The sequence below is a fragment of the Chrysemys picta genome, chromosome 18 (genome assembly GCF_011386835.1).
Source record: "Chrysemys picta bellii isolate R12L10 chromosome 18, ASM1138683v2, whole genome shotgun sequence".
In the NCBI taxonomy this organism is placed as follows: domain Eukaryota; kingdom Metazoa; phylum Chordata; order Testudines; family Emydidae; genus Chrysemys; species Chrysemys picta.
The window spans coordinates 17,797,465-17,811,098 of NC_088808.1; the positions used below are offsets into that span (position 1 = coordinate 17,797,465).

The 13,634-nt window shown below is 49.7% G+C and overlaps 2 protein-coding genes across 3 annotated transcripts in view; one reads left to right on the forward strand and one right to left on the reverse strand.

Moving 5' to 3' along the window:
• The window catches only part of LOC135976492 (spidroin-1-like), a 925,731-nt gene that overhangs the window by 423,767 nt on the left and 488,330 nt on the right, over positions 1-13,634 (forward strand). The gene's annotated exons all lie outside the window — the stretch shown is intronic.
• SARDH (sarcosine dehydrogenase) overlaps positions 1-13,634 on the reverse strand; it is a 92,927-nt gene that overhangs the window by 53,751 nt on the left and 25,542 nt on the right. For both annotated transcript variants that reach the window (XM_005293244.5, XM_042854325.2), the window contains exon 11: positions 3,877-4,018. In XM_005293244.5, coding sequence (XP_005293301.3) covers positions 3,877-4,018 — 142 coding nt within the window. The remainder of the gene's footprint in view (positions 1-3,876; positions 4,019-13,634) is intronic.

Genomic DNA, 13,634 nt, shown 5'->3' on the forward strand with positions numbered 1-13,634 from the left:
CAACAAAAATGATTAAAGATCTAGAAAACATGACCTATGAGGGAAGATTGAAAAAATTGGGTTTGTTTAGTCTGGAGAAGAGAAGACAGAGAGGACATACTAACAGTTTTCAAGTATGTAAAAGGTTGTTAGAAGGAGGAGGGAGAAGAATTGTTCTTCTTAACCTCTGAGGATAGGATAAGAAGCAATGGGCTTAAACTGCAGCAAGGGAGGTTTAGGTTGGACATTAGGAAAAACTTCCTAACTGTCAGAGTGGTTAAGCACTGGAATAAATTGCCTAGGGAGCTGGTGGAATCTCCACTGGAGATTTTTAAGAGCAGGTTTCAGGGATGGTCTAGATAACACTTAGTCCTGTCACAAGTGCAGGGGACTGGACTAGATGACCTCTCGAGCTCCCTTCCAGTTCTATGATACTACGATTGTCACATTCCCTCTGTCTGTGGCACTGGGCAAGTCACGAACTCCTCAGGGTGTCCCTGTTTGAAAAGCAGGAGTGAAAATATTTCCCTGCCACCCAGAAGAGTCGGGAGGAGATATTTACCTGACAGCTGGAGAACACTCGGAAAATTACAAGTGCAATGGAAGTGCTGAGTATGATTGTTATTCGCATTAGCAGGATTTGTGTTCGCAGGGGTGTGATTGTAATTCCACAGGGAGGGTCAGAAAAAAACCTGCAGAACGGTAGCCATTGAGCCATTGATGTACTAGCCAGCCAATGTCTGGCTTTTCTGGGACCATGGCACTCATCTGCTGCGATGAACTCAGGCCCCGGTGAGGATGGTCGGACATCTGACCAACCCGGCAGTCTGTTCCTCCTGCTTTCCAGACCTGGCATTTCCATGCTGGGAGCGATTTACCCTTCTCTCTGTGCTGAGGGTTCGAGAAATCAATAGCGTAGGGACACAGAGCTAGAAACCTCAGGGCAAAACCAAGTCAGCGGGTGGGATTTCCCCCATGTTTCTGCTTTCCCTGCTCCACACCCTCCTATCCCTGCTCCAAAGTGTGCCCTTCCCCAAAATGCTCAGTCACATACACTGGCCATCTGTCTCAACCCCCCTGTTTGGTCACTGAGCCCAGGCTGTGGGTTTGGGATGGTGGCTTATCTCATGGAAGTCTGCATGGCATAACCTGCATTTTCACTGCCCTGTGAAGCACCAGACACACCAGGAAAGCATTTGTGGAAACCAGGATGACCCTTCCCAGACATTCCTGGTTTTATCAGCATTAATTAGATGGCGGCTGCTTTGAGAGCAGGAGATGAAAGGAAGAGAAGGAACAAAGACAGGAGCCTCACAAAACAATTCACTCTGTGCAGGCGACCAGCACAAGGACTTCAGGTGGACATCAGCAATGCATTGGTCTGCACATGGGTGAATTCAAGCCTCTGTAAGCTATGCACCGGAAGAATCAAAGGGGAAAGAATAGTGGGGCTCATTGAAAAATGCTTCTAATGAGTTAGTGAATAAACAACCATGATCAGACCTAGATGAAATTCTACAGCTTCTGTTATGCAGAATATCAGGTCCCTTCTGGCCTTAAAATCTATTAATCGGTGCAGACAGGCATTGGATTATTATAAAAGGATTGTAGGAAGTGGTGTCTGGGATCAACTCCATATAGTCCTTCCTCCAGCAGTGGCCAGTACAGAGTCTTATGTATTAAATTATTGGGCTGGGTGGGGAGGAGAGGGACTCAGGTGTTTGAGTAGCTGGGGGAATGAAATTTCTTCCCAGCCCCAGACAATTATTAGTCAGCTTAATGTTCTGAAGGCAAACGATGTGTGTTTTAATACGGCTACATTCCAGTGTGCTAAGTGCTGTACAAACAGAACCAAAAGACAGCTCCTGCCCCCATGAGTTTGCAATCTAAATACCAGACAAGAGACAACAGATGGGCTGGGTATAAGGAAAGGAAACAACGAGACAGTTTGGTCAGGATGATAGGCAGTGATCTCTGTACACCAATGACCTAACTGCAGTGAAGTAATAATATAATAAAATCTTGTAGCAAGGAGTTCCACAGGCTCCATATGCACAGTGCCAAAGTTTGGGTTATATTGTGTTGATTGGTAACTGACTGATGATAAGCACAAGGGCCAGATTTTCCCCAACATAAATTTTTAAAGTAATAAAAATAATATTCTGATTTAATATTTATATGTCCCCTTTTTCATTTCTTCCCCATTCCTCCCCTCCAAAAAAGTCTCTCCTCACAGTAATCAAGTGAACCATCATGATATTTTTGTTTCATGTTTATGTTCAAAAAGAACATTTATTGTTGAATATTTTAGAAATGATCCACGTCTATTTATAAAACACACCCATGTTTTGGCGCTTAGTGTATAAATACCAGGTTGTCAGTCAAATGGGCACCACGTATTAGACATGCTATTAAAACAAAATTGCATTCTCAGTGACAGAAAACAACTGAGCTGTTGACAGCAGAGTGGGGTGTGCGTGCGAGGGAATTTCTGTATCGCTGCTCAAGGCTCTGCACTACAGTGGGGGGTAAATGGAGGGATCAGAATTAACAACCAGCTGAAACTGGCTCAGGAAACTTGGTTTCCGATTCTGATCTTGTTCACACTGGTGCAAAGGTAAGTGGAGTCACTTCAGATTTACAGCAGCGGAAATGAGATCAGAATCTGGTCCCCTGGCTGCAAGCAGGTGGTTTTGGCGGTGCGGAACCATGGTAATCCTGGGTGTTGCATGGGCAAAGCACCTTTGAAAAACCAGGCCTCTTTTTTAAGACCCCAAATTTGAAAATTTTGGCCTGAAGGAATTGGTTCAAGATGACGTAGGAGGTCAGCAGCAAAGGCAGGAAGAGAAGCCAGTGATCCAGACTCTAACCACTCAGAGAGCTCGCCCCTCCAGAAAACTAAAGAGCAGTAGGCATCAGAGAGCAACCAGCTGCCACGGGCACCTGCAAAACCTTTCCCAGTGAGGCAGGGACCTAGTGCAATCCCAGGAAAGCGCTCGTTATTTAAAGGTCCGTCTCCACAACTTGTATCCCTTCTCCTCAATTCCCCTCAAGTCTGCCTGGTAAGTGTTTCCAGGAACAGTCCGGCATCAGCCCAGTACCAGGCGTGGGACCGAGCAGAGAGACAAAGCCAATGGCAGCTTTTGAGCTTCCCTTTTAGAAACCCTCCTTCCTGAGGTTTCCTGCCACCGAACAGTTTCGCTCCAGCCATGCCAGCCCGGCCTTTCTGAGGGATTCGGAGTCGGGCAGTGACAGCTGGGTACCAGAGCCCTGGTAACTGACAGGCCGTAGTCGGCTATTAATACAGCGCCATCTGCTTGAAAGTGCCATCCGCCCACACTGCCATCTCCACGCGTCACTCAGCCGGGCTGGCGAGACAGCCAGGGAGAGCAAGGGCTGGTGTTTAAGAGACCCATCATCACACAGGTAAGACGCGGCTGCAGTGGGAACAGGAGACCTGTAAGCACGCTGAGGAGCTCCATCAACAGGACCCTTGGACCCCGTTTTGCACTAGCCATGCAGGAGACCCCAGGGCCCAGTTCGCCACTGGTGTATTTGAGCCCAGTGCCCTTGACTTCCAGGGAACGGTGCCCATTCACACCAGCAACGGATCAGGCCCCTGGGGTCAGCCCTGTCTCCAGTCTGGCACTTTCTGAGCCAGAAGGAGGCAGCAAGGGTAGCCTTTTGCATTGCTCGGTGGTTCCTCTTGTGACAAATAAGCAGCTATTTTTCTGGGGGCTGAAGGGCAGGCCTGGCCATTGCCCCCTCAACCTTGGTGAGTGGGCACGTGCTCATGGACAAGCCTTGCTTAGATTTCACGTAGCTACCAGTGGCAGCTGGGTGCCTTGCTCCCCCATGCCCTTAAGCCAGCATTTCCCAGGGGGTTTGGGCACCGACCTCGTGCAGGGGGTCCCTTCTCATGTTGCGCCCGGCCAGTGGCTCGTCGTAGGGGAAGACGACCGAATAGTTCTTGGCGTATGACTCGTGGCTTCGCTCCCGGATCCAGCGGTTGTTGGCGGTGAGAGAGCGGTGAAACCTCCTGAAAGGCAAAGAGAAGGCAACCTTCAGAGGCAAAGCTCCCAGCCCGTGCTCTGAGGGCCATGCGACCTTACAGCAACGGGAGGAAGCCATTGTTACTTGGATTAGAGCAGTCCCTGGAGTCTGCAGCTGAACTCACAGCCCCCTTTTGCCAGGTGCTGTACATACACATAGTGAAAGAGCCTGCAGGCTAAACAGACAAGGCAGACCCCTGAAAATACCGGCTGGTGCAGGCACCTCCCTGGCTGGTGCAGAGCTGGCATCAGGGCTCTATGCCGGCCCTGCTCCCGGTCCCCTGGAGTAGGGTGTCAGGGGTAGGCCGGGCAGAGGGAATGTGAGGGACGGGATCAGGAGGGCGTGGGCACAGAGCAGATTACACCGCAACTATTCTCCACTTCCTGGGGCCTGCATAGCTGATTGCCAGGTGGCGAGCTAGGGGTACCATGCATGCCGCTCACACACAGCTCTGCCAATCCCCTCAGCCTGCCGTGACATGTTGTATGCTAGCCCAGTGCCCGGACACTCGCACAGCTCTACCTCGGCCTGCAAAGCTCCCTGCTTTTCCGTCCACTCCCCCCCCCACACACACACATGCCCTCAGCTTTGCCACTGCCCCTCGACTCTGCCACATTGCACCCCTGTTACTTCAGTCCTGGCCTTCCCACAGTGCCCCCTCCTATTCCAGTCCTGCTCTCAGCCCCCAGCGCTGCCAATGTACGGCACCTGGCCGGTGCCTCCCCCTACTCCCATCCTGAAGCCCTTTCTACAGAGCTGCCAACTGATTACAAGTATGGCTGACTGTGTGCTTCTGGGAGGAAGGGGGGTGCGGGAGGGGCTGTAGAGTCATACAGGGAGTGCTAGAGAGAGGCCAAACAACTCGTTTTCTCATGATGAGCTCAGACTAGTTATCTCAAGTCTTCCCAGGCGAGGGACTTGTGCGCTAATCCCCTACTTCTGGTCACACGTCGCCAGGCACATGGCCCCCTGGGCTTTCTACCTAACCAAGCTCTTTCATCTCACTCAGCATTGTCGGAAGAGGCCGAGAAGCGGGAAGGAGACAGTGAGGGAGCCTCGTTTGGGGCCGGGAGGACGGAAAAGTTAAGAGCAGGAGGGTTTTTTTTTTTTTAAGCTTTTCCTGTCCCTTTATCGGGCGACTGCACTGCAGAGAGGAGAACATTCCCATGCCTTGGACATGCCCCAAAGAACTGTGGGATCAGATGCTCACCTGGGGCCATGGTGCAGTTACTCCTGAGCCTATAACCCAGCCTGGCCCATCTGCACAACATGAAGGTGCCATCTTCTTTCACTCTCTACCCATGCGGTGGGCTGTCTGTTCTCCCACAACAAGAAAACAAACATCTACCCAAATCCAGATGTGGAGGCAGCTGCTGCAGTTTAATCAAGCCTCTTGGCAGGAAACATGCTAAGCACTAAATTATAGATGCTGTTCTTTGCACACAAGGAGCCCTGCTGGTGTCCAAACCCTGGCAAGACAAAAGAGGAAGAGTACCTCTGACTGCCAGATGTTGGGACTGGGCGACATGGGATGGATCACTTGATGATTGCCCTGTTCCGTTCATTCCCTTTGAAGCATTTGGCATTGGCCACTGTCAGAAGACAGGATACTTGGGTAGTTGGACCATCGATCTGACCCAGGATGGCCATTCTTATGCTAGGAAAAGGGATGTGTGCACTCTTGAATTAGGTTGGGGCACCCGATGGAGGAGGCATAGGGCCAACAGAAAGCAACGCTGAGACCTCATTTTGACCCTGATAAGAAGATTTAAATGAACTCTCTCCCTTCCTTGTAAATCCAGGACATAGATTCATAGACTTTAAGGCCAGAAGGGACCATTACGATCTTCTCTACTGACATCCTGCCTATCACAGGCCAGAGAACCTTGCCTAGTAATTTCTGCATCAAACCCAAAACTTCTGGCGGAGCTACAGCATCTCTTTTAGGAAGACATCACATGGCTGACGGGGTTGGAGGATTAACCACGGCATCAGTGATTAGAGCTGGCTATGCTTTGAAATTCTCACACACACACACACACACACACACACACACCAGAGTGAAGCATCTCCCTGCATGTGAACAATAGCCGCTGTCAGCCCTTGAATAGAGTTTGACACAGAGATGCTGCCTTGATGCTGTTTTATCTCATGTTCGTTCTTTATAAAACATCACGGAATTGGAATATCATATGTTTTGGAACCACGGCTATGCCAGCTTATTCCCCCCCAAATCCTTAGAGTTCCCCACAGGGAGGGGGGTGGGGCCTTTTCCATACAGGATGGAGGGGAGAACCTAACTTCTGTGTTCTCCTCATGCAGGCGTTTCACGCCAGATAGACAAATAGGAGCCACAAGAAAACTTTGCACTTAGTGCTGTGCAAAGATGGCTAAACGCAGCATCAGCGTGTGGAGATAGGCACAGCGGTTAACCAACATGCCCAAAGTCACCTAGTGAGTTAGCTGCAAAGCCAGGAATAGAATTCAGGCCTCTCCTAATTCACAAACCTTTGCTACAGCCCCCCAAGATAACACTGCTTCCCGGGGAAAGATCAAAGCCATGTAGCCTCTGCTCTGCACATACCTATCTATCTTGAGTTGAAACAGCCAGCGCACCGCCTTGGGGCTTGGCTTTGATCATTCTGATCATCTAGCAGCAGTTCCTTTGAAGAACTCTGATCGGTAGGGGTGCCTTGGTCTATGTGGCATGAAGGTTCGTGAGCCAGACTCATGCGTAGCGTTCTGAGCTGCCAGCCACTGCAGGTGCATGTGATTCAATGGTGTATTTATTGGTTAGCAGGAGACCCCAGCTAGGAAGCATGACGGGGCAGCGTGGACGCTGAGCTCTGCCGTGCCCAGCAGCAGAAGCATCGTTTTTTCAGAAACTCTTCTGGTAAGAACGGCTACCTGTGAGACAGCGAGTGCCTTCTCAGCCAGATGAGTGCGGAAGAGGGGCAGTCTATCCCAGTGGGTGCTGATGGGGCAGGGGAGGGGAACTGAGGCAGCAATACAGTGAATGGACGAATCCAAATGTATTGTGATCTTAAAAATGATACTTAACCTCCCCGCCCTCCCACCTCCCACCAGGGGCGGCTCTATGTATTTTGTCGCCCCAAGCACGGCAGTCAGGCGGCTTTCGGCGGCGCGCCTGCGGGAGGTCTGCTGGTAACGCGGATTCAGCGGCATGCCTGCGGTGTGGGAGGTCCGTTGGTCCCGCTGTACCCACCGCCGAACTGCCAACGAAACCGCGGGACTGGCAGACCTGCAGGTGCGCTGGTGCCGTCCCTACCCCCCCCCACCCCCGACACTCCCAGCCACCAAAGTTTCTCAAGGAGAACAAGCAATGTAGGAAAAGCAAGAGAAAGCCATCTGGTGTTGGGGAGCGGAATGCAAAGGGCAAAGAGATCTCTGCCCGGCTTTCTGAGTTCATAAAGGCCCCAGTGCAGGAAAGCATCCAATCACCTTGATTTCAGTGGGACTAAAGCTGCCCTGAATCGGGGCCTCGGTTGTCAGTATCAGATCTTTAAAGCACAACTCCCAGCCCCTGAACAGTTCAGCTCTGGGCTCCCGTTCCAAACCCTTGGAAATATTTGGGGGTTTTTCCCTCCACAACCCCATTGCTTTTCCTTGGTGTAACATTCGGTTTTTAGTTATTGCTGTTCAGGAGCTAAGGGGGTGTCAGGATCCTGAAAATTCACATCTCATGTTATCATCAGAGATCATCTCAAGCTGCAAAAGTGAAGCCCAGGCCCTGACCTCCCACAAGCATGGGGGAGTGGTTTGGGGGGGAGGGAGGTTTGCATCTGGGCCCTTTATATAAAGAGTCATTGTGCAAAATGCTGGTCCAAGTTCAGGTTTCAAACCTCCCTACTGCTTCGGGGTGTTCGGCGCGAATGATCAGCCTGGAGAATAACGGAACATATCGGGTGCTCCGTTGTGGGCCAGGGCACACAGAGATGAATGGGAGCGGGCGCATGAGCGGAACGACTCTTCATTGGTACACGAAGGAGCAGACTGGCGTAGCAGTGGGCGTGATCTGACTCTTACAGAGGATACTTCCACACGGGGCCTTCCTCACGGGATGCGGACCCAGATCCTCAAAGGTGTTTAGGTGCCTAACTCCCTTTGGTTTCAATAGGAGTTAGGAGCCTAAATACTTTTGTAGATCTGGGCTGAAGAGCCTGGCTCCCAGCATGAACTAATAAGGTCCAGTTTATCCAGTGGAATGGGATTTTGGAGAGAGCGCCAGCTTTTTCCTCCTCCCTCCTGTATGCTGCACGGTGAAGCCATTTTACCCTGGGGAAATGGCATTTGCTCTAGAAATGCAAAAGAACCTTCCCCAGGAAAAAAGAGATTGACTCTAAAAGAGTCACTAAATCTGCCTTGGCCGTGTCCTCGCATTTCTCAGCAGGCTAACGAGTCCTGAGCGGACAGCCCGCCGTGGCTGTAAATCTGAAAGAGGCTCAGACTTCATGTCGTGTCAGTGTCGCTAGGCAATTAAAGATGTTCAGATTATTAAAAGGGGGCAATACCCCCCCCTAAAAAAAACTACCCAACCCAACAGCAGCAGCCTTATTTGATTGCATTTCCCATGTGATGCACCCAAGCCCTGGGTTTGATTTCTGCTGTAACTCTTCATTCCAGATGGAAGGGTCAAGTACGAGCAGGACCCTGATCCAAAGATGATCTGGGAAACTTGATGTGACTGTACCTATGTGACTGCATGTTCTGATTCGGGGGGATACATGGTCTCTCTAGCAATCGGAGCAACTCCTTCGCACGTGGGCTGGCTGCTGGAATATCACTGTCGTAAAGGAAAATGGGAAACCCACAAACTTGGGGCGTCTCTTTTAAAGGCAGTCGACGAAATGCTGTGAGGCCGGTGCTTACGGCAATGGATTCTCTCTGTGCCATTCAGAGCAGTTGGGCCCACTCGATTCAATGCCCATTTACATCAGCTGAGGATTCGGCTCAGGTCTGAAAACATCCTGAGCTTCATCGGCCTCTTCTTTGCACCTTGTGTGGTCACCTACCCCTGCACAGGGTGGTCCTGATTCTTCACCTCCCTGTGAGTTGTGCTGCCATTTGCACCAGGGCCAAAGGAGCACAAGATGCCACCACACCCAGAGTGGCAACATTTCACACTCCCTTTGCACAGGTGCAGAGTGACTGCACTGGGTGCCTGGCCATAATAAATTCAGTCTCCCCACCTGGGTATAAATGTATTCACCACACACACACACCGGTCCCTGCAGCTGCCACAGTGCACCATACGGGTGTCACCTCAGCTCAGAGCCAAGCTACCTCCTTCAACAGACTGGGCCAATCTGAACACTTCCAAGCAATTCCCTGACACAGTTCCGCTGTCTTTCCTTCCATTTCGCCCTCATTATCATCAACTGTAGATGCCATCAAAACCCGAAGGCAGTGCCTGCCAAGAGCACCGCAAGCCGGGCGCGTCAGCCTCAAACCAGCGTCGAGAACGGGCTGTCGTTTCTAGGGGAGGACGCCTGGAACTAGTGACATGAAGCAGGAGCAGAGAGGGGGAAAGTATGACTAATCCTGGAAGAAGACACTTTCCAGCTCTCTCCCTGATTACAAGGAAGACCTGCCGCTACCACATCGCGCAGCCCGAACCATGTAGGATATGTGAACGCGCGTCAGCGCTCAAAGAAACTGGGGCATAATTGGCGCTGACTAACACAGCCGTGTCTGAGAGGCCGAGATGCTTCAGTGACGCGCTTGTAAAATTTGTGATGTGTGCCTCTAATAGTTGGTCGTTTGAAGGTTCAACTCCTCCTAGTCCTGTTAGCTAAAGGAATTCCCGCTTTGGCTCAAGTCTGTGCTCAGGTACTGAAGGTCCTAGGCTCTGACCCTACTCATGCAATAGGGTAAGTATGGTTTGTTTCAATCTTTTTTTTTAGCCATATTTAACTCTGTTACACTGGTCTAAATCCATAGCAGTGTTTAATATGCAGTGCTTTGGATCCAGAGGTCTCAAAAACACTCTATAAAGAACGGTATATATCATCTTAATTTTTCCAGAGGAGAAACTGAGGCACAGAGAGGGGATGTGATTTGGCCTGAAGTCACTCAGCAGGGCAGTGACGGAGCTGGGAATAGGACCCAGGTCTCCTGAGTCCCAGTCCAGAGCCCTATCTACTGGGACACACTGCCTCCCATAGCACCACTGCCTTCATTAGATTAACTGTGGGTCTCTACTGGAGAAACCAAGATCCTGAATTTGGTTCTTTGGGTCTTTGCTTCCCGTTAAGGTCTCTGCAGATTAAAAGGTGAGATGGAGCCTAAGAATTCTCATCTGTTCTTTATCAAAGCAAATGTAAGAAACAGAGTATGTGAGACAATGGACCCCAGCAGAACCGATTCACACCATATGCGACCGAGCTGTACTGTTCCCTGAGCTGGGTGCTTTTTATGCCACATGACCAAATTCTGCAGCTCTGATTTAAGCAGATTTATACCAGCGTATCTGGGAGCAGGATATGGTCTCATGGGGCAGGGGCCGAGCAGGATATTTCAGGTTAAGTTCTGCTCAGCCTTCAGCAAGTCGAGCTGGCCTGCAAATGAAACACACGCCTGAAAAAGGAACGAGCCATGAATATTCTTTACATTTTTCGTCCAGTTCTTCCCAGACTGACATAGACATAAAACCCAAAGCATTTGAAATTTGTTGGACATAATTTTCATCTCTCAAACAGAAAAGCTCCTTGAAGGAATGTGCTACTTCAGCACATGCTCATATTATTAACAGAGACCTATAACTCACCGACAATAACCTCCTACTCTCTTACCGATGGCACCTTTCCCATCCATTGACTTTGGCAAGCCGGGGAGCGTGTCTTGCAAAATTGCAGTGGGCTCCCATCCAGCTCAAAGCCCCCAGGTCTGAAGAGGGGGGGAAGACATCAGGCAAAATTCAAGACAGAATATCATTTATAGGGCCTTTTCAAACAATGCTTTCAGCTCCCCTCCCCCACCCCCATTTTCTTCGTGCACAGGGGATGGGGGCGCTCGGAAAACAGCAGATCAGACCACAAAATCAACAGAAAAAAGGCTCTGGGGTCTTTTAAACAAAAGGTTTGACCTTCTCTTTCCCCGCCTCGTGCCAGCAATAGCATTTTTAAGGGACTAATGGGGAAGCCGTATCTCCCCAACACTCCATTGAGGTTAATGCCGGGGTTTGAAGAGATTGTCACCCTACTACAAGGCCTCTGGTGTGGCAAGAGGGGTGGGGAAGGGGGATGCTAACATTTGCAGCCCTTTCATGTGACTTGATAATTAAAATTCTTCCACTCTACTCTGTGCTGATTAGGCCTCAGCTGGAGTATTGAGTCCAGTTCTGGGCGCCACATTTCAGGAAGGATGTGGACAAATTGGAGAAAGTCCAGAGAAGAGCAACAAAAATGATTAAAGGTCTAGAAAACATGAGCTATGAGAGAAGATTGAAAAAATTGTGTTTGTATAGTCTGGAGAAGAGAAGACTGAGAGGGGACATAACAGTTTTCAAGTACATAAAAGGTTGTTAGAAGGAGGAGGGAGAAGAATTGTTCTTCTTAACCTCTGAGGATAGGACAAGAAGCAACGGGCTTACATTGCAGCAAGGGAGGTTTTGGTTGGACATTAGGAAAAACTTCCTAACTGTCAGGGTGGTTAAGCACTGGAATAAATTGCCTAGGGAAGTTGTGGAATCTCCATCATTGGAGACTTTTAAGAGCAGGTTAGACAAACACCTGCCAGGGATGGTCTAGATAATACTCAGTCCTGCCATGAATGCAGGGGACTGGACTAGATGACCTCTCAAGGTCCCTTCCAGTCCTATGATTACTGCTGGGGAATACCCCAGGATTTCAGGACAGTTGGGATCTGGATCCAATACTTTGCAACTGGCCTCTTGTCCTGCTGTGTAATGGACTAAACATCTTTGTATTTGGGGAAGTTCAGGTTTGGTTTTGTATCTGATACCCATCACTACCCTCCACTTATCACCTGCATTCATGAGCGGTCAGACTCAGCACAGAGACTGAGGCACGGGAGCCCCAGAGGCCATGCAGACTCGTAGGCCGGAAAGGAAACCCACTGGCAAAGAGCCTTTCGAATAATAATCATGGGCGTCAGGCAGGTCAGCTCTCCGGGACCTGGTCTTGCTTGGACAACTGGGATTGGGGCCTCAAAAGCCACGGTTGTCTGGTATATCAGCATGCACCACTTCACGTGTCATCGCTCACCCACCAACCATCTTCCTGGAGCCTCAGCCCATGTACCAGGGCAGTGAACATTTGACAGAAGCAAGAGCAGCAACCGCCAGCAGATGAACTATTTACAAGTGAGCATTTGAAAGAATAAATATTTAAATATGTGGAAAAGGGAGCTGTTTAAAGAGGAGTATAAAAATAATAATAAAACCCCCCAGCAAGGATTGACACTGGGTTCATCACTCTAGGAACCACAAACCAACAAACGGGCTGGGGTCTGACTTGACATCTGGCAGGCACACAAGCCAACCTGGGGGCTAGAAAATCCATTACACATAGGAGCTATAAGAAGCTCCATACCAAGCCTTTGCCCTGCCCAGATCCCTGTTTGGAAAACTATGTTCTGCTCCCCTGGCAGTTTCAGCTGGTACTGGTATTCTTCACGTGCTGTGAAATGTTCAGCAGCTGCCACATTCCAGCCAGAGGTGGCCGTCTGTCAGTGGTGGGTGAAGTGATAGATACATACATAGGCACATGTGGGAGGCAAATTCAATCTTGGTGTAACTCCATCAAAGCCAATGGAGTTACATGAAGTCACACATTTTGATCAACATGTTTTTAAAGGGCTTTCGGATCTGTCAAGCTGAAAGCTTCTGTGCTTGACGCTGTGTGTGCGCTAAGATGGCGTGATCATCATTAGACATGGAGGGGAGATTGTAATAGCTGCCTGGACAACCCAAATCCCTTCATTAAATTTGAGAATCTCAGCTGCAGTTTATGGAGATGAGACGAAACTGCAAAGCTCAGATCTGGATTACAAACCCCGCACGGCTTTTCGTATGTGCCCAGCGCCCCTTATAATATTGCAGCAGGTTCTTTCCCAGATTAATGGTCTCCATCATCTGTGAGCAGCATATTTTCTAAAGAGGCACCAGCCGCAGGGCTAGGAACAGGAAGGTCATACACTGTATTTTTCTGCTGTCCCTTGCTAACCGTAAGGTGAGCTGTTCCTTTCCATGGTACTAGCCTGGCCCAGTGGGTCTGTGCTGGGTCTGCCTTTTGTTGCGATGTGACTTTTAAAGCTCGCATCTGACAGCTTTTTTTATCCTCATGCCTATAAAACAACAAACCCAATAAAGTATAATTGAAAACGAAAAACCAATTACAGAGCCTGCATCAGCGCATTCAAAACCTCACGGCCCATGTCCTGCTGCGGGGGGGAAGATAATCTTTCGCCAATTGAAATCGTCACCTCGATTATTAACTTAGAGGATTAGGCACTGCGCTAATTGAACAACAACAAAACCCAGATATAATTACCCTGTCTTCTCTCATCATTGCAATCTCCTGGTGTCTGATGGAAGCTGTTTGCATGAAAATGCAATGGGG